The following is a 20,682-nucleotide window of genomic DNA, read 5'->3' as shown; positions in this document are numbered from 1 at the left end:
ACCGGCGCAACGCTCCCATCCCGTCCAACATACTGCTCTCAGTGCCACACTCCCCGCAAATTGAGCACTGCCCCGCACTCACCGGCGGGGCTTCCGTCCGTCTCCCCGGTCGGCCGTTGGTTGGGCAGGTGCCTAAACCCATTCGAGGAGGGAACAGCGGTTGTCACTGATATGCTCTCCCTGGCTGGGGTCCCAGAATGCCCATCCTAGAGCGCGCATTCTCAGGCTGCCCGGACGGGCTGTGCTTCCGAGGCTAACCATACCGTGACAGTCCTCATCAGGGCCAAGGCCCCTCCCAGACGCGGTGGCCAGGCGCCGACTGCGCCCAGTGTTGGCAGCGCTCCCGGATTACATACAGATGACAGGAAGGAACTCTGGGAGCGATGCGCCCGTGTTGTGGTGTTTTTATTTTCTTGCTGGATTTTCGTGAGAGGTGATGCATCGGGCACGGCGGGGCCGGGGTGAGTGATCGTTAGTTAGTACGTGGGGCCGTGATGCTCGTGTTCACACCTCCGAAGCAGGTCGGACTATGTGCGTGTGGGTGATGCAGGCCATGGAGAGTAGTCGCTCGGTTCCTCGTATCCGAGAAAACGCACCTGCGGCGCAGAGTTGACGACAGCCACCAAGCCATTTGATCACAGGGCTTTCTATTATGACCCTGTGGCGATGTTACGACATGTGCCACCACTGTCCGCCTGGGCAAGACGTCGGTGCAAACCTCCTGAGCGCAGCATGCACATCTCTTCTTTCTCCTCGGAGAAACGCACGCATCCATCTCTACCCCGCCCTCTGCATCTCGGAAAAATCTACCCCACAAATGTTGTCGAGGACGTCATCGGCGCACTTCTCACGCACCTGTCCGGAATTCCAGGATCAGTGCATATGGCGGGAGTGTCGATTCGACGCACCAATGACCATCCGCGGCCATCCTGCCAATCGGACAAGCCGTCGCGGCCACAAAGGCACATACACACACTCACGCCGCGCATTGCTAGCGCCGTCCACCCTTTCCCAGCAAGTTGGCTACCGAGCCGCGCTCGCCGCACTGTGTGCGCACCTCGGCTTGCACCACCACAGAGCGCCCAAGCTTGACTCCGGCAGATGGTAGTTGGCCAACCGGATCTGCTTAGAACCCCGTGGGTACGAGACGCCTCGTGCTACTACCGCACCGCGAACGTTTCGAGGTGCGTTCCTGTCCGTGCGTGCCAGCTGTCCTGCCGAGTGGCGTGAACCCAACAGCACTCGGCCGCAAAACCTTCACCAGGTGAGGCTGGCAGCTGCAGGTGGTCCCAGGGGGGAGAAGTGCCACGGTCACACACATACATCCGACGTTCAGTTCTTGCTCGCCAATCGGAGCGGGAGGTTCTGTTCTCTCAGATGGAAGAAGGAGCGCTATAGGCCGTCTGCGCGCAGGCTGACATCTCTTCTCCCGCTAGGCACGGGCACTGATCTGTGGCTCTCCACGCTCGCACCCTCGATGCCCAGCGTCACTGTGCCGCAGACCACTGACTGCACTCACGTGTGCGTATGTGTAAGTCTGCGGTAAGGGCAAGTGCGCCAAGGTTTGCTTCGCGTCCTTCGTCTTCGTGGATGCGTCACGCGTCCACTTTCGTGCCACCTTCGATTGGGTTCGCGCCTTCGCAAGGTTTAGCCGCTGTAAGGCATTCTGGCTTCGGAACCCACTCGTAGGCCTAGGCAAGCGCGTCGGAGTTCTCAGGAGTCCTCCGCGAGGTGCAGCTATACTTGCCGCATTGGCTGGGCTTGCGACGAGTCCTCGACTCCTGGACTTCTTCATGGTGTCGCCACCATGACGGAGAGACTTCCAGAGTTCGACTGTTATAGTGCCATTAGTTGCCAGGGACGGCCGAGCGTTCATGCGACGAACATTGCTTCTGAGAGATACACGTTCGGAATCGTGCAATCAATCATCGCAGAGGGCCTTCGGAGTTCATCCAGGCCCACTTCCGAACTCAAGCAGGTGATCGCTGGGCTATTCCCGTACCACACTCTCCACGTCCGCGAGAACCCAATGGCTGCGGGTCTTCGTGCACACTCCGGTGCCCTCGTACCTACGCGACGCCTAGCGGAGTGCCTACGCAGCTCACCTTCCATGCATAGCACGATATGCCTCCACGCATGGTCACGGTCCCACCGACAATCGGTCCGCAGAAGACGAACGAATCTGCACAGAAATCGACGAACAAGCGGCCGCCCGATCAATACGGCTAGCCCGTGCCCCCTATGTATATAGTACTCGCACTCGCGGGAACGTGCAGCACTCTAGGCGTCGAATGGCAAGCTGCCCTGGTGGCCGGTAGCGAGCTAACTCGCGATGACGGTTACTCGGAGGCGAATCGCGTTCGGTTCCGTTGGGCAGTACCGGCTCAGCATCGAATGCGAGCGACGCATCGAGAACTCGAAGGGGGGTCGGAGTGTGGATGAGGAGATAGAAACACGATGGTGGCATGCGAACGTGACGAGCCGAAGCACAAGCCGACCGCTTCCGTGTGTTCGCAAGGTCTGCATGGGACGGACGGCGAGAGTGACGGCGGAACGTTCTGTTGCACGTCTGCTCACACGAGACTGACCGCGCCCATGGGGTCGGTTGCGTCCGCGCGTCGGGTGTGCGAGATACTCCCTCAGTCCGTCCGCGGACGGTCTGCGTTGTAGTGCATGCAGGGAGGACATATATGGCCTTTCGGGCCTCCCGGCTGCGTATCAAGCAGCAGCACAAGCACAAGACGAGATAGATAGAAGCCAAAACAGAACAGCTACGACTGCCCCAACAGAACGAGGTTCCGGCGATCCGCGATGTCGCCACGCACGACCTCGAAAACGACGTAATCTCTGCAGTCATAGCAGCATAGCAAGATGAACACGAGCTGGAATGCCAGGAGGAGGCAGCTGCGATGCGCAATCTAATCTGCATCTGCAGCCGCCGCGGCTGTCGGGAACTTCGCACCGTGCCGCGGGTCGGCCGCACACTCTCCCTCGCGCTTGCAATTCAGTCGCGACCGTCACGCCCACTCAGGCTGGGTCGAAACTGCGCTTAATGACGGCACACTCTGTGCTGTTCCTCGTCCGCCGATCAGGGCCAAAGGCCCCGAAATGACCTAGGCTGGCTCTCTCGAGTTAATCCTCGACGATTCCGTGACGCGCCTTGCTATGCACGTTACGCGCTAGTGTGAGCTTAGCTCGCGCCCGAGCCTCTTCGTCATGGTGGGTACCTCCTATAGGAGATCAATGTAAGCCAGTGTAAGCCCTGTTGACAACGGAAGGAGGCTTGGAGGCCGAGCCTCGCAGTGTGCGGATGCTTTGCTTTGCAATGTGAGTCCGAAGGCGTCGCTGCCGGCGTTCTATGACACATGTCTATTGACGTCCTCGACTTTGTCCACAGTAACCATGCTTCGGGGCCCTGGCCCGAAGAACCTAGCATCTGGCTGCACCCGTTGCCGCGAATCCATCCGGGAAATGCGTACAAGTATGACACATTGCGATAATTGGCCGTCTCATGAATTAGACACTAGACGCGGCCGCAGAAGACGTACGAACTCGATCTATTGAACTGACACATTACAATGCCAATTGAACGCCACCTTACCTCGGCACGCGGCCGCCGAACGACCTGGGGGGAACACGAAGGCGGCAGGACGTAGATCGGACGACCGGGGACCAAGGTAGGCACACCCGCGCGAAAAAGAAGGCTTGGGGTCGCGGCGTTCTCTGTCTTGCGAAGGCCTTGGGAGGGTGGAGGTGCGGCGAGTGTGGTCGGGGCACACACGCTCTAGCTGCACGTTCGGGACTCGGACGACGGGCGAGCGCGGCCAACCCAGGCTGCTCATGATCACCTCGGATGCCAGGCTTCACAATCGGTGCACCGGGGAGAAGTCCTTCTTGCGAGCTGACTGCGGAAGTACAGCTTACCCGGTTGCACAAGGCACGCGCTCGCCCCAGTGGCTTCGAATGCATCCGCCTGATGCGACTGAAAGGTTGCGAAGGTGGGCTCATATACCAGGGGACCCGGCGGTGGTGTGGTTGTCGTCCATTCCGAGAGTTTCGGGCGCCCCAGTGGCTGATCATGGGTCCGACGTTATCTGGACGAAACGTTCACCGCGGTTTGAGCAGCGCCAGCCTTTCCGAGAATGGAGCCCGGGGCTACATAGGAGGCGCACTGTGGCACTGATCATGCTGCAAGTCAAATTCAAAGTCAATCTTTCGCAAACCTAACAAGCAGCCCGGGGCCCCGCGATCGCAGCCTAGCTTGGAAGTCGAGTTGCCTTGCCGAGTGGTTACACATATGGAAGATCCACATGCTGGTTGGGAAGGGGGGTCTGGCAGTCGCGCTTTCAAGCCTTCGACTTGCCATCATGCGCGAAATGGATGCAGTGTGGAACGATGGAGTCGAGTGGCACGCTCCCACCGGGCACGGCCTCCGGGGTAGGGATGTACGCAGCCGACGCTGCTCCTGCCACTGACGTCCTGTCAAGCCTCAAGCTATCGTCCAAAGGAGCCTCTGGCGGCCCAATTCGGTGCCCTGCACATCTTGACGTCGTTCCGGGGGCATCTGATTGGTCCACGAGGGCACGGCGGAGTCTTCCAGGAAGCAGACGGCGAGGCATGGAAGACGAAGGCGAGCAGACGGAACGGTCATCTGACCCACCTCCGTCTCGCGCAGCAGCCACGCTCGAGGGGGGAATCTGCAACCCAGAGACGTCAGAACAGAACAGCAAGGAACGAAGGCACGCCACTCCGGAGTCGAAGACGCGGAGACATCCGTCCGCGCCCCAGGTCCCTTCCTCCCGTGGCTCCTGGCTCGTGGTGGCAAATACTGGCCGTACGACCACTGTGCGGGTGGTCACGCGCAGCCAGGCCTGAGGCGTGTGCCAGGATCGCACCGGAGTCCGCAAATCCGTTCCCAGAACACGACATGTCGCCGAAATCGCACCCCCGGGGGCGAGCTTCCCAGCCTTCCACAGCACAGCTCTTCCGAAAGACAGTTTCCTATACGTAATCCCGCAAAAGATACGCAAAACGCTGCGCAAGCTACGGACTTAGCGTGTTCATAATAAACGGCGGTATATCAGAACGTACCTGTCAGTTGCTAGTACAACTTAGTGGGGGGACGGTTGCAGTAAAAATAACACTTTGTCGCCCAGCTAGCTGCTGCGCGAAAGTCCGATGCCAGCGAAGAAGTCCAGTCCAACCCCGTGCCTGCCGCCCGGGCGGCCTGACAGTGATGCGTGGGATCCAGATACGCGATATACGATACTCACTGACAGACTGTCAGGTCCTCTCACAAGTACGCATTCAAATGCACATGCATACGTACACACTCACGCTCGCGTATCGCTCAGCGGGCCATCGATAGCACGCTCGCTGTTTCTCTCTCCCGCACCTGCCAACGCGGGCCCAAAAACGCGTTCCGACTTCCAACAGACGTTCCGTGCGCCCGCTTGGTGACCGCCAGACTGTACTCGAGTACTATACGCCCGAAACGGCAGGCGCCATACGCAGAGATCAGGCGGCGTGACCGACCGAATGATTTCTGTTGACAGGTTTCCAGCAACGACAACGACCGCATGCGTACGTGAGTTATGTATGCACTTATCAATCGCGCGCTGGGCGCGCGGAAGCAAATCCCGCTGGGCCAGGGGCCCCACGCAGTTGTGGCAGTTGGCTCATCCGAGCCGGCCTAGCTTGTACGGGCGACTTGCGCCTCGACGCTGGCCAAGAATCTGGACACGGGTTTTGCGGGATCAGGATGGATGGATGGTAGGTCGGGCTTGGCGGGACTTGCGACTTTGTCACCGGACAGGGGGACGAACTGTTCCGGTGTCGACGCTGGCGTTCCGCGACGCGCTAGAACGCGCAGGGCTTGAGCGAGAAGCTGCGAGAGACCGGTGCCTTGCGATTGATCACCCGCGCCCGAGCTGCCAAGGATGTGAGTGCGCAGTCGTGCGTGCGTGCGCGCGTGCGTGCAGAGAGAAAGAGAGAGAGAACAGACAGGGAGGCAGGCAGACAGACAGACGGACAGACAGACATCGGAGAGAGACCCTGACCACTTGAAGTGTTGGACGTTGGACCCCCGGGATCTTCGGAGTGGCGGCGATCGCAGTGCGCGCATGATCATGATGATGCTTGGGCTTTGATACGCAGACGGCAGGGCAGAGCCCGCCTTGCGGGTTCGATATGCGTGCATCTATGCAATATGTAGCAGCCCGATGGCTGGGACCCGAGTTGCTCGGAGAGTCGACATGGTACACTGTTACAGTACATGTAAGCTAAGTCCCGTGCGCCCCGACGAAAGCATGACCGGGTCCATAATCATAATGCACTCGCGAGCCTCGAGGTGTGGGGTGTTCACGACGTCACGATACTGGTCTTGCCATGAGACTCGCTACCCACTCCCCCTCCACCCCTCCACCCCGCCCCCTCCTCGGGGCTTCTCCCAGCGCGCGGGGACAACGAGGCATCCCAGCTGACCGCATCAGCAGGTCGATAGCGACTCCGAGGAACGTTAGGAACGTCAACTCTCAAGTCCGTCATTCGTCGTTCGTCGTTTCGTCGACCAACGAACCGTTATTGACGTCTGTCGATCGGTCGGCGAAGCAGCCCGGGAGCATGGTGGGTGCATGCCCGGCGGATAGGCACTGAGTGTATCTCAGTCTGAGATGACAACTCGGACGCTACCGCAGATTCGGGAGATACCGACAGTATGTACTTGATAACCCAAGGGCTTGCAAGTCGCAAGTCGCAACTCCACGAGATATTTCTGATATCTTGCTAGATGGATGATTTGCTGGGACCTGAGACCTGAGACCTGAATAACGAGTTTCGGCATTCGGAAAGGCTCGGGACGGTCCGTGGACCGTACGCATGTCCACTGTCTATCAGGCACCGAGTCAGGCAACTCACTTACCACTATGTAACATGTAACATGTATACATACTTGGCGAGAACGTGGCGGCGGTGAGTATCGCAGCCACGGGGGACACAGCCAATGGTATACCGCATACGTCAGGCCTGCTGCTGGAGATGTGCGGATAAGGACCTCGGAGGGGGCAGATTGGCTGCTGGCACGCGCGATGTGGCGATAATGTTATGATGGGCCTCTCGCTTGCTCGGGGTTCGGGGTTCGGGTTGCGGATGACGGATGGGCGGATGGCGGAGGTTCAGCCTGAGTGTAGTGCATGCTACCAATATGATGCGAGATGGGCGGTAAGCAGGGCCACGGGCGACGGAAGATGGTGCGATGGTGCGACGGAGATGGGAACGCGGACGTCGAACGGAGGGAGAGGGCAGCTTGGACCTGTGAACTTCAACCTGTGCAGGTAGAACCCGAACCCGGTGATTCGTGCTCGGCGGCGGCGAACATGATTCAGATGATGTTGTGGGTCGTGGGTCGCGGGTCGTGACGATGCGATGGATAGAGACGGATGCGGATACAGTACGGATAGTATCGAGATGGCCGTGCGCACGGCGAGAAGCGATAGCGTCACCATGACCTCGGACTCGGACTCGGACTTTGGAGTTGACGTTGAAGCGTTGAATCCAAGCCCTTGAAGGGTGGTGGTGGTGCATCGAGGCAATAGCAATGGCATGTCCAGGAACGACGTCAGCCCAAGCAAGGAAGGGGATCACGAGTGCATGAGCGTATGAACCCCGCCCGGCATACAGGCCGTGCCGCACTCAGGCCGAGCTTGCGGATGGGGATGGGATAGGATGGGATGGGATGGAATGGGATGAGACGGGATGGGGTGTGGGAACTCCGACAGGCAGACCCGCGCCCACGCGTGTCACAAGTTACAACCCAGCGGGGAGTTGCAACTTGCATCATACATTCAATCACATCTATCACTGGGCACACTCACCTGAGCCTTCGGAGGGCGTGTTCTTCTGACGCCGCCGAGGAAACAGGCCGGACGGGGTCAACCGGCCACAGCGCACGGCTGTCCGGCTGTCCGGGAGTTCGGGAGTTCGGGAGCGCGTCCCGGTGCTGGCTGTCTGCTGTCTGCTGTCTGCTGTGGACCTGTCTCAGTGTGTGCGATAGCGAGCAAGTAAGCGAGCGAGGAAGCGAGGCGTCGTAACTCGTTATTGTCGCTGTCGGGACTCCGAGGTTACGCGAAGAAGAGCACTGGTTGATGGTAATAGTTGCATCTCGAAAGGAAGCGACGAATTGAGCTGGAAGACTAGTTAGAGTAAGTACACAGAGTAACGGAATATGCGCCCGCTGACGGGCGTTCCGGCTGCGCGTTCCGTACCTCCGTACCTCCGCACCTCCGTACTCCGTTCCGCTGCCCTTCGAAGTTTGGCTCAGCGTTAACGTTACTTTCAACTTGCCGTTCGGAGGAGTCGTGCGGCGCGTGACTAGTGACCTCGTTGCCGGCGTTGTTGTTGTGGTCTGTATCCCATCTCTTCCCTTCCACCCATCCACCCATCCATCCATCTTTAAGTTTTTTTTCTCTATTGTGTCGTCAGCGGTCAGCGGGTACTTAGCGATGTGGTGCCGGACCACGGACCACGCACGAGTGATCCCAAGACCCAAGACCCTAAAGCCTGTCCTGCAAAAAGAAAACGAAAAAAGGCAGTGTAAATCGTCAACCGTCCACATCCCTGCGTCCCGAGCCTGCGACGCTGACGTCGGAAGTCGGAAGTCGGAAGCTGGAACGCGACTTCGTCAGAACTCCTCGGCTGCTCGGTCTCGGTGTTTCATGCTCATCTCCAATTGTTATGACGACCTCCACCTCCCTGCCCAGTGCCGCGGGTCATGTGTTCGCGCGCGAGCCTTGGATTTATGTAGACATCTTGGAATCTTATCGATGGCCGATGGCCCGATGGCCGCGATGCATCAGCGGGCCGCCGCCGCCGGATGACCCGGGTTGGCAGGGTGGACGACGGGTGCGCGGTTGCGCACGCGAGGGCGGCGACTCTGCAGTTGGAATAAAGACACAGTACTCGGTCGGCGGGCATCGCGCACGCAGCGTGACACTTGAGGGAGGAATTCGAAGATCGGGACTCGGGCTCGGACTCGGAGGAGCTCGAGGGGCGGGGCGGCAGCGGATTGCGGGGAAGGCTCCGGGTGCGTCATGATAACGTTATGGCCCTCACGCGCGCGCCCGTCGCCCGTCCCTTGATGGCAGATGAAAGAGATGAAAGAGATAAGATCGCCCCTGCCAGTGCACGGTGCCACACTGCCTGCCGGCCGGCAGCGCGCGCATGATGCATCTCCCCCTCTCTCTGGGAGTCCGAGTCCGGCGTGACCAGTGCCAAACCTTTTCGTCCTTGGAACAAAGGAAGAACACAAACGTGCACTTACGCAGCAGTCGCAGTCGCGGCGGGCGGGCAGCTGATTCGGACGCAGAGAGCAGATGATGATGGATGATGATTACACAGCACAATGCGAATGCCAAACAACACCAGTGTGCTGGGTCAAGACTCGAGAGAGAGAGAGAGAGAGGGGCCGATGTGTGCAGAATACAGAGCGGACTGATGCGCGTGGGGTGCGGGGGGTATGTACAGTGGGTGGTGGTAAGCAGCTCGTCCCGTCCTCCTCCTTCCTCCATTAATATAGTTCAGTTCAAAAAACTTCTCGTACAACGCTGCTGGGTGGGGTGGGGTGGGGTGCGTCCGACTGGCCGGCTGTGGTAGCTGCGGCGGCGGCGGCGGCGCGAAACAGGGGGGGTGGGGGTGAGAGAAATCGACGACGAATAATAGTAGAGCATGTATAGCAGATATCATGCTGTAGGGTGGTGATACACGGTTGCGAGATCGAACGGCGAGAGCATGTCGATTATAGGGAGAGAGACAGCTGTGAAGGAAGGAAGCGCGTCAGCCATCCGAAACTCTGGCGGAGCGCACGCCCGCGGGAAGCGCGGGGGGGAAGGGAAGCGAGATCGGCTGTGCGCCGGGGCAGATGGGTGGGAGCGGGGATGAGGGGAGGAATGAAGAGATGGTGGTACTCACATAGTAGAGCGACACGGAAGCTATGATACAGATGCAATGCGCGACTACTTGAAGGGGCAGGTGGGGGCGTGGGCACCGCGCCAGCCACAGTGGCAGCATTGGGGGGAGCTCGCGGCGGTTGGGCAGGGCGTCGCGTCGACGGCGCACGGGACGGGAGCGGCACCGGAGGGGAACTCGGAGGCGCGTGGTTGAGATGCGGACGCGACGGAACGCGAGGAGACGATCGCGACGGATGCGGATGCGTGCATGGTGGTGGGTGGTTGGTGGTTAGAGGTGATGGTAGAGGGCGCGAGCGGTGGCGGTGGTAGAGGCTCGGGCTTGGGCTCGGAGGAGAGTGGGAGCGAAGAGGATGAGAGTGGATGAGACGGAGGAGTAGTAGTTGCAAGAGCGGAAGAGGTTGGGGAGCGGAATGGTGAGGGGAGACGGAGGAGGACTCCACCTTTTATGCATGTCCGACGAGGAGCTCATCCGCATAGTCCGGCAGCAACGAGCGCGTTAACTTCAATCCCCGCCGAAAGCGGTAATTGATGGTAATTCGGAGGAAGAAGGCAGGGATAAGGCAATAATGCATGTAAGGGATAATAAGAGAAAAGAGCGAAAGAATTGCGGCGAGAATTGGGAGATGGAATCTGCAAGGCAATCGTGGTCCGAAAAAGGCTAGTGGGGGAGGGGCGCTAGGCTGGATATGGAATGCAGCCACAGCAGGATGGACACGCGAGACGTCCTCGTTACTCGGCCATAGCACGCCCTCGGGGCAGTGAGTCATCGTGTGCCCTCCGCCGCTCCCGCAGGCCGGGGATGCGCCCATTGTCCAAGGGCTTTCTGCTGTCGCCTATCACACACTGCCATGACCGTCTTTGATGCCATTCGGGGACCTGTGCCACTCGTCTCTTTGTCTGCGGCTCCTGCGCTCCGGGTAATCGTTTGGAGGCGCGGGGCGCGATGTGGCCAGCAGCCTCGAGGACGTGTCCAAGGCCGGTTGTCCGATGGGGCGTGGAGGCTATCGAGGGGCTACAACGCGTTTTGCCGCTATTGTGTGACGCCGCAGCGCAGTCTGCGAAGCGGGGCATTGTGCGGAGGCGGACGGAGGAGAGTGCCCAAAGGAGAGATGGCCACACCGGGGGAGGATTGTGGCGTTGGAGGGGACGCGGATTGTCGGTCGTTGGGACGCATTTCGCCGTGAGTTTCGATTTCCTTTGTGCGGCGGGAAGCGTGCTGTCAAAGACGATCGCATCGTTCGTGCTGGGCGGGGCGCGATGTGACGCGGGGTGGGGATGGGCATCGGCGTGGCAGGATCGGGTTGCCAGCGTCGCGCGAGCCAGAACACCCCAGGCCACAGTCGGCGCGGTCGAGCAGGGCGCGTCGTGTGTCCCGTCCCCCGAGCAACGCAGCGAGCGTGGTGCTCCCCTCGTTTCCTCGGACATACGCCCAATCTACCGAACGCCGCCTGTCCCCTCCCGCTCTCTCTTTTCGATTTCTGTATACGCCGTCTCCCACTGATTGCACCTTGTACGCCCTTCACGCAGACTCCACCATGCGTGCCTCGTCTGCACCCGACGCTGCCCAGGCCCTCCTCCTGTCCAGCCCGCTCTCGCCCCCAGCCAGGGGAGAGACGAAGCAACGGATTTTCCTCCGCCTCTCCGAGACGCTCCAAGGGGGATTCTCGCCTGTACACGCCCGGAAGAGAACCGTCTTCACGTAACATGCCCAGGAACGACGCAACACACACGGGCCTGACGACATTCCGGCGGCGTGACATCAACAGCGAACGCGGCGAATGCTGCATCGCCAGATTGCCCACGATCTATCGACCATCTGTATATCGAACCCTTACCGCGACCCAGCACGCGTCCGTCCTCCTCGCCCTCCTGCTTCCTCCGCTTCTCGCAGTGGCATCGAGACCCCCACCATGCCCAACGATGCGCCTCTTTGCGCACGAGACTCCCCCTCCCGCACGTGAGACCCTCTCGCCCGTCTTCTCTTACGCGCAACCCAACCGCCGCAGGCTTGTTCGCTCCATTCACTTTCTGCACCCCCGGTACGTCCTTCCCGGCACAGGCGCCTCAGCCTTCGAACGAGGCCACGTCCTTCCCAGAATCCCAGCCCTGCCTGACACAAGACGTCACTCGTCCCAACTTCTCCCTGACATGTCGGACGCGCGCGAGGCTGGCGCGATACACGCACCAGAAGACTAGCCAGCTGCCGTCTTATCTCCGAACGCGGGCACGGGCGCGATGCAGGAGGTATACGACTCATCTCCGTGTCAATGTCACGATGCGCAATGGATGTCTATTTCTATTGCCGTGCGCGTAGTACGTGCGTGCGCCAGCCACAAATAAACCACCTCCGAATTCATAATCCGATGCATGGTGCACGGTCCCGTTCCCGTTCCCGCACCGTCGCACCGTCGCGCTCATTAATATCCAGATTCATGTCCACCACTGGGCAGGGCCAGATGGAGACGACCGCAGCTACTAATAGCACGCTCGCAACCCTGCCCAGGGCTGCGCCATCGCCATCTCGCATCAAGATCCAGATATCCATATCCATGGACCATATCCATATCCATATCTCTGAGTCTCAACGTCCCTCGTCCGGGTCCCCTTGAGTTCGTCAACGCAACGCACTCCTAACACTAACGCCATCCATCGCCCACGCGTCACGTAACATTCACAGTACACCGTACAGCGCAATTTCGCAACAGCATCCGGATCCCGCCCTGCGCGGCGTGCACATATCCGCCCTACTTAGCAGTCGCTGCAGAGGCACAGTACTTACTTAGCGACGGCCACGATCTATAGCACTAGCACCGTGAACGTTCCCAAGGGCCAATATACAACATACGTACCCCGCAATCTCGATCCCTCGATCCCAGGATCCCACCGCCGATACTTCACCACGTCCACTTCCCGAATTCCCGAATTCCTGCGTTCCTCATTCCTGCACCCTGCCAGTCTGAGCACGTCCTCCTTCTCACCCCCCACCCACCGACCCATCCCAACCCCGACCCCAACCCCGACCCCGACCCCAGGCCCCAGGCCCCCTCCTCCTCGAACCGGCTAGCACCGCGCCCACACCCACGCTTCTGCTCCCGGGAGAATTCACCTGTAGTCTGTAGACTGTGGACTGTCAGTGGTCACTCTGCCGGCGCCTTTGACGCTTGACGCCCTCTCGCTTTCGACGCGGGCGCTCGTGCAGGCGTCGCGGAGTCGGGCTTGGACGCCCTGACCACGCCCTGACACGCCCTGAGCACCACGCTGCCCGACGAGGGCGGCGAGCGGGTGGGCTGGCGTGGTCAGCAGTTGATGTGGGATGCGGCGAAACTTGAAACTTGAACTTGCTCGGCCCCATCCCCATCCCCCTCCCCGGGCCCTACACGTGCAGTTGCAGTTGCTAGTGCTAGTGCTATTATGAAACACTGGGTACATACAGTACATAGCTCTGAGCTCTCGGTGTTGCGGGTGGTCACCGGTACCGTTCCGACCGTGCAGGCCCGTACTACTACTACTGTACTATACTGTACAGTTATAGTGTAGGCTGGGATCTATAATTGCATCTGCCGCGATTTGGTGCGCGTGTACTGGTACTGGTACTGGTACTATGCATGTGATGTATGCGTTGCGTGTGCGTTGCGTGTGCGCGCGATAGCAACCGCATTAAGCACTTTGCACTTTGCAATTTGAACAAAGGCAGCAACTCGAGAACGGGCTCTGTTACTGTACTGAGTACATGTCGCTGGTAGTCTGTTACTGTTACTGTTACTGCAGTCACGGGTGCCAGTGGCTATTACATTATACATACATACATACTATGTACATACCCGGTACCCGGTACCCACGAATCAGATTCAGAACGTAGAACGCCCAGCGCTCGCGACGGAAGACCGAGAAGCGTTGCAATTGAAGTTGAAGTTGAAAGGAACATAGAACAAAGGAAGAGGAAGAGTCAGTCGGGGAAGCCCACCGTGACAACTGACATTGGTACATTGATCATGATTCCATGATTCATGCACGCACGAACACTCTCGGAGAGACTCAGGCAGCTATGTAACGGCTCCCGAAAAACCGAGAAATCACTAATCACCAATCACCAATCACTCGTACTAGCACTAGCACTAAGTAGCACTGAGACGGGTCGGAGTCTGGAGAGCGTGCGCAAACATAGCCCGGAGCGGACGCGCGCTCCGGGCCCGTGCCTCGCTCGCCGCCCCTTCCCCCTTCCTTGCTAACGATTACATACATACATACATACACTCCCCCGATCCCCCGTCCTGAGTCCTGAGTCCTGGAAGCATGCCGGGCCCGCGCTCACGTCGGGCTTCGGTGCCACTCGCTACGGCCGCGCGGCCGCGCTATCAATCTCATAAGTTCGAAGAAGCACTGACCACCGTGCCACCACCGCCCGCCGAGGGGGGCTAGCGGGACAACTTGAATGAATATTGCGTTACGGGCAGACGAGGGGGACGCGGGGGTGCTTGCGTTGTTTGTGTGCGGGTGGGGTGGCGGGTGCGGTTCTTCTTCAAGTTGTTCGTCAATGGTCACGGCGAGGAGAGTTTGGGATTGGGCACGTGGACGTATACGCGGGACAGGATCGTGAACGTTAACGCGAACACTCGAACGCTCGGACACTCGGACACTCGGACGTCCCTGTGCCACCCGCGTACAAGGTGCGTGTATCCGTTACCCGTCCACCTCTCGTCACGTTGAGAAAAAAAGTTCAGGATCGGGAGCGCGGACGCAAACGCGGGACCGGAACGTGGACGTGAACATGAACGCGATCACACGAAACACGCGAGCTCTCGGTCATCCTGTGCCACCCGCGTACGAACGAGCTCGAGGTGCGTGTATCGTGTATCCGTTGCCATTAACGTCCACCTCAGCCTACAGGCCTCCAAGCCTCAGGCCCCGATTCCCGAGCTGCTAGTGCAATCAGTGACGCACAGGATCATCGCCGTCGCTGGAACGTGGGGCCTGATCCAAATTCCATAACCCATATCACTGGCGCAAGTACGCGCCGGCCAAGTCCCATCCCATCCAGATATTTCCCAGCTCGACTCGGACGCGGGTGGCACAGTGACACTGAGGCTGCTGTCACTGCGCCCATGCGGAAGAGGCGTGTGTGCACAGCCTTCGGACGTAACTCTCGTCCTGCCACTGCCAGGGTGCGCAGCGGCAAGCGCAAGCGCACGGGTGACAGTGACGAGAACCGAGACTCCCTCGAGGCGCGTCGTGATGCTGCCAGTGCATGCCTACACCTACACGAATATACGCGCCCGAGAGCGATGGGCGACTAGTGGAGCACCGCCCGTCGGGCACGAGGATCAGCAAGTGTCCACAACCCAAGAGGAAAGACTTAGACCGCAGTCGCTCGAGCCTCGAGATGGGATGGGATGGGATGGGATGGGATCTCTCAGACGGGTTGATCCAGGATCCAGGACCCAAGAAGCTGGGTGGCGTGCTGATACTACGGATACTACGCACCGTGGACGAGAAGGGACAAGGCCTCGCACCCAGCTCCGGCATCCCATGCCAGTAGTGCCCCCCCTCGAAGAACCGCGCTTCGTCCGGTCGACCGGAGAGAAGGATTGAGCGGTGAGCCTCGACGGACGCACGTAGGTACACACCCGCTTTCTCGAACTTCGAACTTCGAAATTGGCCTTCGCGCGACGTGCACTGCACTGTCAGCCTGCCGGTCAGCCAGTGGATACGTCCGTTGCGTCGCCAGCGCGTCATAATGGTGCGTGTGTGTGTCCAGCTGTGTTGGGAAGAACGCCTGCCTCAGCTGTGGACACCGAAACCCCAGGCCAGTCGATACGCGCTCCCTACTTACATGTATCCCCTCATCGTCTTGCCAGCCAGGGCCCAGGTGTGCGTCGAGGGTCCTGAGTCCACACGGTGGGATCGCACGGACGCTCGCCGAGAGCCTTGGGTCTCGTTCGGCTGCCCCAAACAGCAGGAGCGTTGCGCCATGCGTACAGGCGACCGAGGAAGGAGCCCCAGTCGCAGTGGCACTGGCAGGCTAGACCGTCCGTCGTCGTCTTCTGCTGTCGTCCGCCGTCGTCTGTGTAAGCTCCTTCGTGCAAAAGGCGTGACGCTTGCTCCTGCGTTGTTCGGCCCCGGTGAGTGAGCATGACTAACAGGTGGGGACAGAGGCACGGAGGAGATAACGACATGCTTACGATCGACCGTGCAATGCACCCCCTAGTGGCAGTCGAACCACCGACCGTCGCATGTTCCTCCTCCACCACGCAGGCACCTCCAGGTGTAGGTTTGCGACTGCGCACGCCGTGCCCGAAGGCTGAGTTTCAAAGCGTACATTGAATGAACAAGTAATACAGATACTCCAAGCAAGCTTCTTCGACACAGCGCAAGTCAATGGCGGGTTCGGAGACACCACCGCGACATCTCGACATCGCCATCGTCGACACTAATAGAACCGCACAAGACTCGCCCGCAATCCCAACACACCAAACATACAAATGCCATAATGATACCGTCTTCCCGCAGCGACTGAATGGCCCACTGCCGCCCGCCCGAACCCTGCACCTCCGCCTCCATCATATCGAAGTCTTCTCTCCTCGGGAGCTCACACACGGCAAGATTGGCTCGACATCGACGGCGAGGAGCCAATAGGCGTGCGTGTCCCACAAAAGTCACAAGCGCTTCAGCTCGCAGCAGAGGGTCCTCCTGCGGTATCGGCCTTGGCCTTCTTCGGCGCAAACGCGTACCACTCCGGCACCTCGTTCGCCTTTGGCACCGCACGCTTCCTCAGCTCCCTGATCTCCGCCTCCTCCTCCAACTCCCGCTGACGCCGCTTCTCCTCCGCCTGCCGCTCCAGCTCCAGCTCCCGCGCCCGGCGGGCCTCCTCGAACCGCTCCCGCTCCTGTGCGCGTGTCTCAGTCGACAGCTCGAACCCCATCGGGACGGTCGGGTGAATTTCTGCCCTCTTCTGCGCGAGCACGGATTCCTGGGCGGCGTGCAGCGCCTTGAAGTCCGGAATCGGATGGTGATGCGCATGGGCCCGCGAGCGCCGGAGGGAGGTACCCTGGCCTCCTGACTTCTCGAGCTCGCTCTTGCTGCGGGCTTCGAGGCGCATGGACGTGGCGAAGGTGAATTCACTCGGTTTGGTCGGTTTCGCGGGAAGTGAATTTGTGGGCTAGAAGCATAGCGTATTAGCAATGGTCTTAGTGCAGGCGCCCGAGCTATTTCAATGTGTAATTGAACCATGTGTGCGTGTGGGCGACTCGTGCCTCGAGGTACTCGGGCAAGGGCGCCCTCCACAGGACTGTTCACTGGGCATGCTCATCCGTAAGGAGAAGCAGGACAGTGCACCAGCGCTGCGGATGGACTGACGCAAAGTCTATTGAGAAGCGGCGGGGAGGCACCTCGCGCGATCCCCGCCCGTGGGCAGCAAACCACAAAGCCGCACGAAAAATTTTGACAGGAAAACGGCATGAAGACGTACCAGTCTGTCAGTGGCTGTCGACGTCGAGCGGCCGGCGGCATGGCCAGCCGATGGTTGCTCCTGGGTGGTGTGCACATTCTCCCGCTGAGAGCGGGTGAAGTGCCCTGATCTGCTAGTAGTGCCGTTAGGGAGAGCGGCGTTACGAGTGCTCTGGGAAGACTTGATCAAGTCCTGGACAGAATGCGCCGCCGTCAGCGCCGTGGTGTTGCCTTCCCCGCCAGGAACACTTTTGGACAGCGACCGTAAGGAAGGACCCCCGGACTTGTTCACCCCGTCAATTCTCGCGGCGCGATCTGCGCTAGTAACGGAAGCGGTGGCAGACACGACACGCCGTGTGCGAGACGCGCCCGAAGGTCCAGAGCTCGTTGCAGCCGCTGGGGTATTCTTCACTCGTGAAGGGCGCAGCGCAGGCTTGTGTCCTCTTGAGGCAAGAGGGGCCGACTGTTCGGATGCGGTCTTGCTCCGTTTACGGGTGTGCACCGCCGGCTCAAGAGCAGGTGACCCCGCCCGTTTGATGGAGCTACGCATTGGCGAGGGCGGGCTCGTCGGACGCTCCGAGGTTGCTGCAGGTGCTCTGATGACGGTGTTGAGCGCTTCTTCAGCGTCCGCAGGGGAGGTTGCGGGAGCCTCGCGTTTCCGCGGGGATAACTGCGAGATCGTCAGGTATCCCGGGTCTGGGTTGAATTCTGTACGCTGGTCGCCGTTAGTGTCGAGCATGGATGCCGTCGGCCGGTGGTCTTCCTCTTGCATTGTTAATAGGGGTTCAGGGACGATTGCTGTCTTATTCTGAGCGGCATCTGCCGCATTACCGCACTGGTCCGGTCTGTATACAGCAGTCAGGTAGAGAGATGGGAAGTCTCGTAAGGCACCGTTCCCACTCATTTCGAAAGGCAACGAACTTACTTCTGGGCATTTGCAATCAGCTTCTGTCCGAACGACATGAGCGTGTCGGCGAGTCCGCCACTCTGGAAGGGTTTGACATTAGTGTCCGCCGCAGACGACTGGCCGGAACTGCCAGCCAGAGAAAGTTCCGGTCGCGCAGACGCAGGGACAACGTTCTGGGGACGCCGTCGCGGTATGGGAGCAGTCTTCTTTCCGGAGTACGACGTTCTGCGAGCCAAAGATGCGGTCAAGGGCTTAAGTGTAGCAGCTTTCGACGCCACCGCGCTTGAGATAGCCTGATTATTTGACATAAATATCGAGAAAAAATGAACGACAACCCTTCTGATAGGAAAGGAGACACATACCCGCTTCCGTTTGGTGCCCTCGCCACCAGAAAGCTTCTTCTGTCGGTCAAGAAGATGTGTTCTAGGGAGTGCCTTGGCTTTCCCTTTCTTGGAAGTCGCGTATGGGTTTGTCTTTTCCGCTTTCTCAGGAATCGACTCCGACACGGTCGGACCACTAGCGGCTTCAGGGCAGACAAAGTTTGCAGAACCACAGTCGGCATCAGCCTGCGGCGATCCGGCCGGAATTTCCATGTCACCTCCAGCTGCGGGGGTTGTCGGGCGGACGACTGATGGGTTCTGCGGTATTACAACAAGCGTCACGCTCGAGGACGGCCCTGCAGCCTGTCCAGCTGAGGGAGGACTCGCAGTCAATGGGACGCAACGAGGCGGTGAGACAGCATCAACAGAGGTCTCTTCTGCTCCGAGAAAGTTGGCGCTGTTATCCGCCATGAGGAGGTCGTGGTGGGTCTGCGAAGGAATTTCGAAGGAAGGGTCCCGCTTACGGAATGGCGATAGATCTTCCGATATGGCGGCAGAAAGCCCGCTTTGCACAGCGGCTCTATAAGGCGTAGCAACACCGGGGCGAGGGCGAAGAGACGAGCGGACGGGTGCTCCACGCACCAGCTTCGAGCGCGGGGTGAGTTCTGCCAGGGTCAGAGGAGGCTGTACTGATGGTCTGAAATGAGGTGCAGGGGTGTTGAGGGCGTCATCAGCGGTGTTGAAGAAGTCCATGGTGTTGTCGGCGAGGAGGTCGTCGGCATGGTGTGCGGCAGAAGGTATCTGGAAGGAAGAGTCGGAGAAATCGGGGATGCCAGAAGCATCGGAGAGGTCTGGGATGTGGCGTAGACTGAGTTCGGCCATGTGTATTCTATTGTCACGTTCGTGTTGGTCTGAGCCTTGGAGGCGTCGAGAGCAGCTGACGGAGAACGGGGACGTACCTGGTTCGAGTATGCCTGTGCAATGGCCCAGAGTTATCTCGCTCGTCCGGGTGTTGATGCGGTGTTAACAGGTGAGAATCGTCGCCTTTAGGAATGATATTGTAGCCGACGTTCGAGGTGGTTGTGCCGCAGTCTGGGCAAGGGACGCACGAGACTCAGAGTGATGAGCGTTCGGAGCAGGTTGAGAGACGCGAGGCTGATAGCCACCAGAGATTGACGCGACGCCAAACCGTGGGAACTGGACGCGTCCCTCTCCCACGTGACCGTCTTCCTTGCTGTGGCGGTGGCTGCAGGGCTGCTTCTCTCGTCCGCCTTACTGCCAGTGCCGCAGGACTCGACTTGCTCTGGGATGCTCCTGCCTGCTCTCGTCCTCGTTGCAGAGGTCTTTGCTTACACGCTGTGTTACATGTCGATGCAGGTATAACGCTCGGTTGCTATTCTTGCTGTTCGTGCGCTCCGGATCGACACTCCAGCCTTTTCGCTCGTCCGAGATTCCTTCAAAATTGCCATGAGTACATGCTGACAACCATGCCATCAACAGAAAGGTGCACGTTCAGCAAATGGATTGCATCCGGTATGAAATTCGCTCTTCCACTCACAAACCATCCGGTAGTCTTACATGCGTTAGCATTACATTCCTAGCTCGGTATCATCGACACCGGTGAAACTCTCATGCTAAACCTTTGACAGAGTACCCAGTGAATCAAACAGCCGTAGACAGTGATCGGACGTCGCATCTTCACCCTCCCCTGGCCGTCTCCGATCGATTGTCGGGTCTACTCAGTACGCGTCCCGAGGTCGGCGTTCCGGCTCCTCTTCCGCTACTGCGGCATGCACACGTTTCAAGGTTGACATTGTTGCGGTTCTCTGTCAGACGCACCACACAATGCGGTCGTAAGAAGTGCGTTGTACTTCATTGAAGGTCAATAAAATTCCATGCATGCCGTGCATCTCGGTTCGAACTGGACAAGTCGCGTCCCATGATGCTGACTGACTCCACTCGGAGCGCACACGAGACGCGCCTCCAGGACACGGCGTGCTCGCACAATCTTCTTTTTATCACCTCCACGTCCGCGCACAGGAAGCCAAGC

The 20,682-nt window shown here is 59.4% G+C and overlaps 8 protein-coding genes across 8 annotated transcripts; 2 read left to right on the top strand and 6 right to left on the bottom strand.

The window, feature by feature from the left end:
* Positions 1-3,548: 3,548 nt before the first annotated feature.
* L226DRAFT_39861 (uncharacterized protein) lies at positions 3,549-4,230 on the bottom strand. The gene has a single exon (XM_067674546.1). It carries the CDS (start codon positions 4,078-4,080, stop codon positions 3,598-3,600), a length of 483 nt encoding a protein of 160 aa, XP_067543451.1. The 5' UTR covers positions 4,081-4,230; the 3' UTR covers positions 3,549-3,597.
* Positions 4,231-4,464: 234 nt separating this feature from the next.
* L226DRAFT_529008 (uncharacterized protein) lies at positions 4,465-4,884 on the top strand. Its single transcript, XM_067679510.1, has one exon. The coding sequence runs from the start codon at positions 4,618-4,620 to the stop codon at positions 4,873-4,875; it is 258 nt and encodes an 85-aa protein (XP_067543450.1). The 5' UTR covers positions 4,465-4,617; the 3' UTR covers positions 4,876-4,884.
* A 2,840-nt stretch (positions 4,885-7,724) lies between these two features.
* On the bottom strand, positions 7,725-8,858 carry L226DRAFT_39771 (uncharacterized protein). The gene has a single exon (XM_067674541.1). The coding sequence runs from the start codon at positions 8,609-8,611 to the stop codon at positions 7,868-7,870; it is 744 nt and encodes a 247-aa protein (XP_067543449.1). The 5' UTR covers positions 8,612-8,858; the 3' UTR covers positions 7,725-7,867.
* A 726-nt stretch (positions 8,859-9,584) lies between these two features.
* On the bottom strand, positions 9,585-10,081 carry L226DRAFT_529004 (uncharacterized protein). The gene has a single exon (XM_067679509.1). The coding sequence runs from the start codon at positions 10,060-10,062 to the stop codon at positions 9,829-9,831; it is 234 nt and encodes a 77-aa protein (XP_067543448.1). The 5' UTR covers positions 10,063-10,081; the 3' UTR covers positions 9,585-9,828.
* Positions 10,082-10,308: 227 nt separating this feature from the next.
* L226DRAFT_39795 (uncharacterized protein) lies at positions 10,309-11,004 on the bottom strand. The gene has a single exon (XM_067674543.1). The coding sequence runs from the start codon at positions 10,769-10,771 to the stop codon at positions 10,406-10,408; it is 366 nt and encodes a 121-aa protein (XP_067543447.1). The 5' UTR covers positions 10,772-11,004; the 3' UTR covers positions 10,309-10,405.
* On the top strand, positions 10,713-12,571 carry L226DRAFT_607926 (uncharacterized protein; the record flags this gene model as incomplete). The annotated part of the gene is made up of 3 exons (XM_067685867.1): positions 10,713-11,142; positions 11,490-12,001; positions 12,391-12,571. Exons 1-3 carry the CDS (start codon positions 10,906-10,908, stop codon positions 12,569-12,571), a joined length of 930 nt encoding a protein of 309 aa, XP_067543446.1. The 5' UTR covers positions 10,713-10,905.
* Positions 12,572-14,969: 2,398 nt separating this feature from the next.
* Positions 14,970-16,254, bottom strand: L226DRAFT_39707 (uncharacterized protein). The gene is made up of 3 exons (XM_067674535.1): positions 16,142-16,254; positions 15,793-16,063; positions 14,970-15,735 (listed from the first exon to the last, which is right to left on the bottom strand). The coding sequence occupies exons 2-3, from the start codon at positions 15,930-15,932 to the stop codon at positions 15,054-15,056; spliced, it is 822 nt and encodes a 273-aa protein (XP_067543445.1). The 5' UTR covers positions 15,933-16,063; positions 16,142-16,254; the 3' UTR covers positions 14,970-15,053.
* A 7-nt stretch (positions 16,255-16,261) lies between these two features.
* Positions 16,262-19,754, bottom strand: L226DRAFT_529001 (uncharacterized protein). Its single transcript, XM_067679508.1, has 5 exons — positions 19,592-19,754; positions 18,675-19,521; positions 18,331-18,605; positions 17,428-18,250; positions 16,262-17,118 (listed from the first exon to the last, which is right to left on the bottom strand). The coding sequence occupies exons 2-5, from the start codon at positions 19,512-19,514 to the stop codon at positions 16,627-16,629; spliced, it is 2,430 nt and encodes an 809-aa protein (XP_067543444.1). The 5' UTR covers positions 19,515-19,521; positions 19,592-19,754; the 3' UTR covers positions 16,262-16,626.
* Positions 19,755-20,682: the final 928 nt, after the last annotated feature.

Source organism: Lentinus tigrinus (assembly GCF_003813185.1).
Source record: "Lentinus tigrinus ALCF2SS1-7 unplaced genomic scaffold L226scaffold_1, whole genome shotgun sequence".
Lineage (NCBI taxonomy): Eukaryota > Fungi > Basidiomycota > Agaricomycetes > Polyporales > Polyporaceae > Lentinus > Lentinus tigrinus.
Note: the sequence above shows the minus strand (reverse complement) of the source record. Positions and strands in the feature narration are given on the sequence as shown.

What these genes read in the sequence shown, in the direction of transcription:
- L226DRAFT_39861 (XM_067674546.1), bottom strand. Translation starts at nt 4,080, where the DNA reads ATGATCAGCCACTGGGGCGCCCGAAACTCTCGGAATGGACGACAACCA.
- L226DRAFT_529008 (XM_067679510.1), top strand. Translation starts at nt 4,618, where the DNA reads ATGGAAGACGAAGGCGAGCAGACGGAACGGTCATCTGACCCACCTCCG.
- L226DRAFT_39771 (XM_067674541.1), bottom strand. Translation starts at nt 8,611, where the DNA reads ATGTGGACGGTTGACGATTTACACTGCCTTTTTTCGTTTTCTTTTTGC.
- L226DRAFT_529004 (XM_067679509.1), bottom strand. Translation starts at nt 10,062, where the DNA reads ATGCTGCCACTGTGGCTGGCGCGGTGCCCACGCCCCCACCTGCCCCTT.
- L226DRAFT_39795 (XM_067674543.1), bottom strand. Translation starts at nt 10,771, where the DNA reads ATGGGCGCATCCCCGGCCTGCGGGAGCGGCGGAGGGCACACGATGACT.
- L226DRAFT_39707 (XM_067674535.1), bottom strand. Translation starts at nt 15,932, where the DNA reads ATGGCGCAACGCTCCTGCTGTTTGGGGCAGCCGAACGAGACCCAAGGC. An exon ending in AAGACGATGAGGGGATACAT is followed by an intron (nt 15,736 to 15,792) that starts GTAAGTAGGGAG and finishes CAGCTGAGGCAG; the next exon opens with GCGTTCTTCCCAACACAGCT.
- L226DRAFT_529001 (XM_067679508.1), bottom strand. Translation starts at nt 19,514, where the DNA reads ATGGCCGAACTCAGTCTACGCCACATCCCAGACCTCTCCGATGCTTCT. An exon ending in AGGGCACCAAACGGAAGCGG is followed by an intron (nt 18,606 to 18,674) that starts GTATGTGTCTCC and finishes TCAAATAATCAG; the next exon opens with GCTATCTCAAGCGCGGTGGC. An exon ending in CTGATTGCAAATGCCCAGAA is followed by an intron (nt 18,251 to 18,330) that starts GTAAGTTCGTTG and finishes TGCTGTATACAG; the next exon opens with ACCGGACCAGTGCGGTAATG.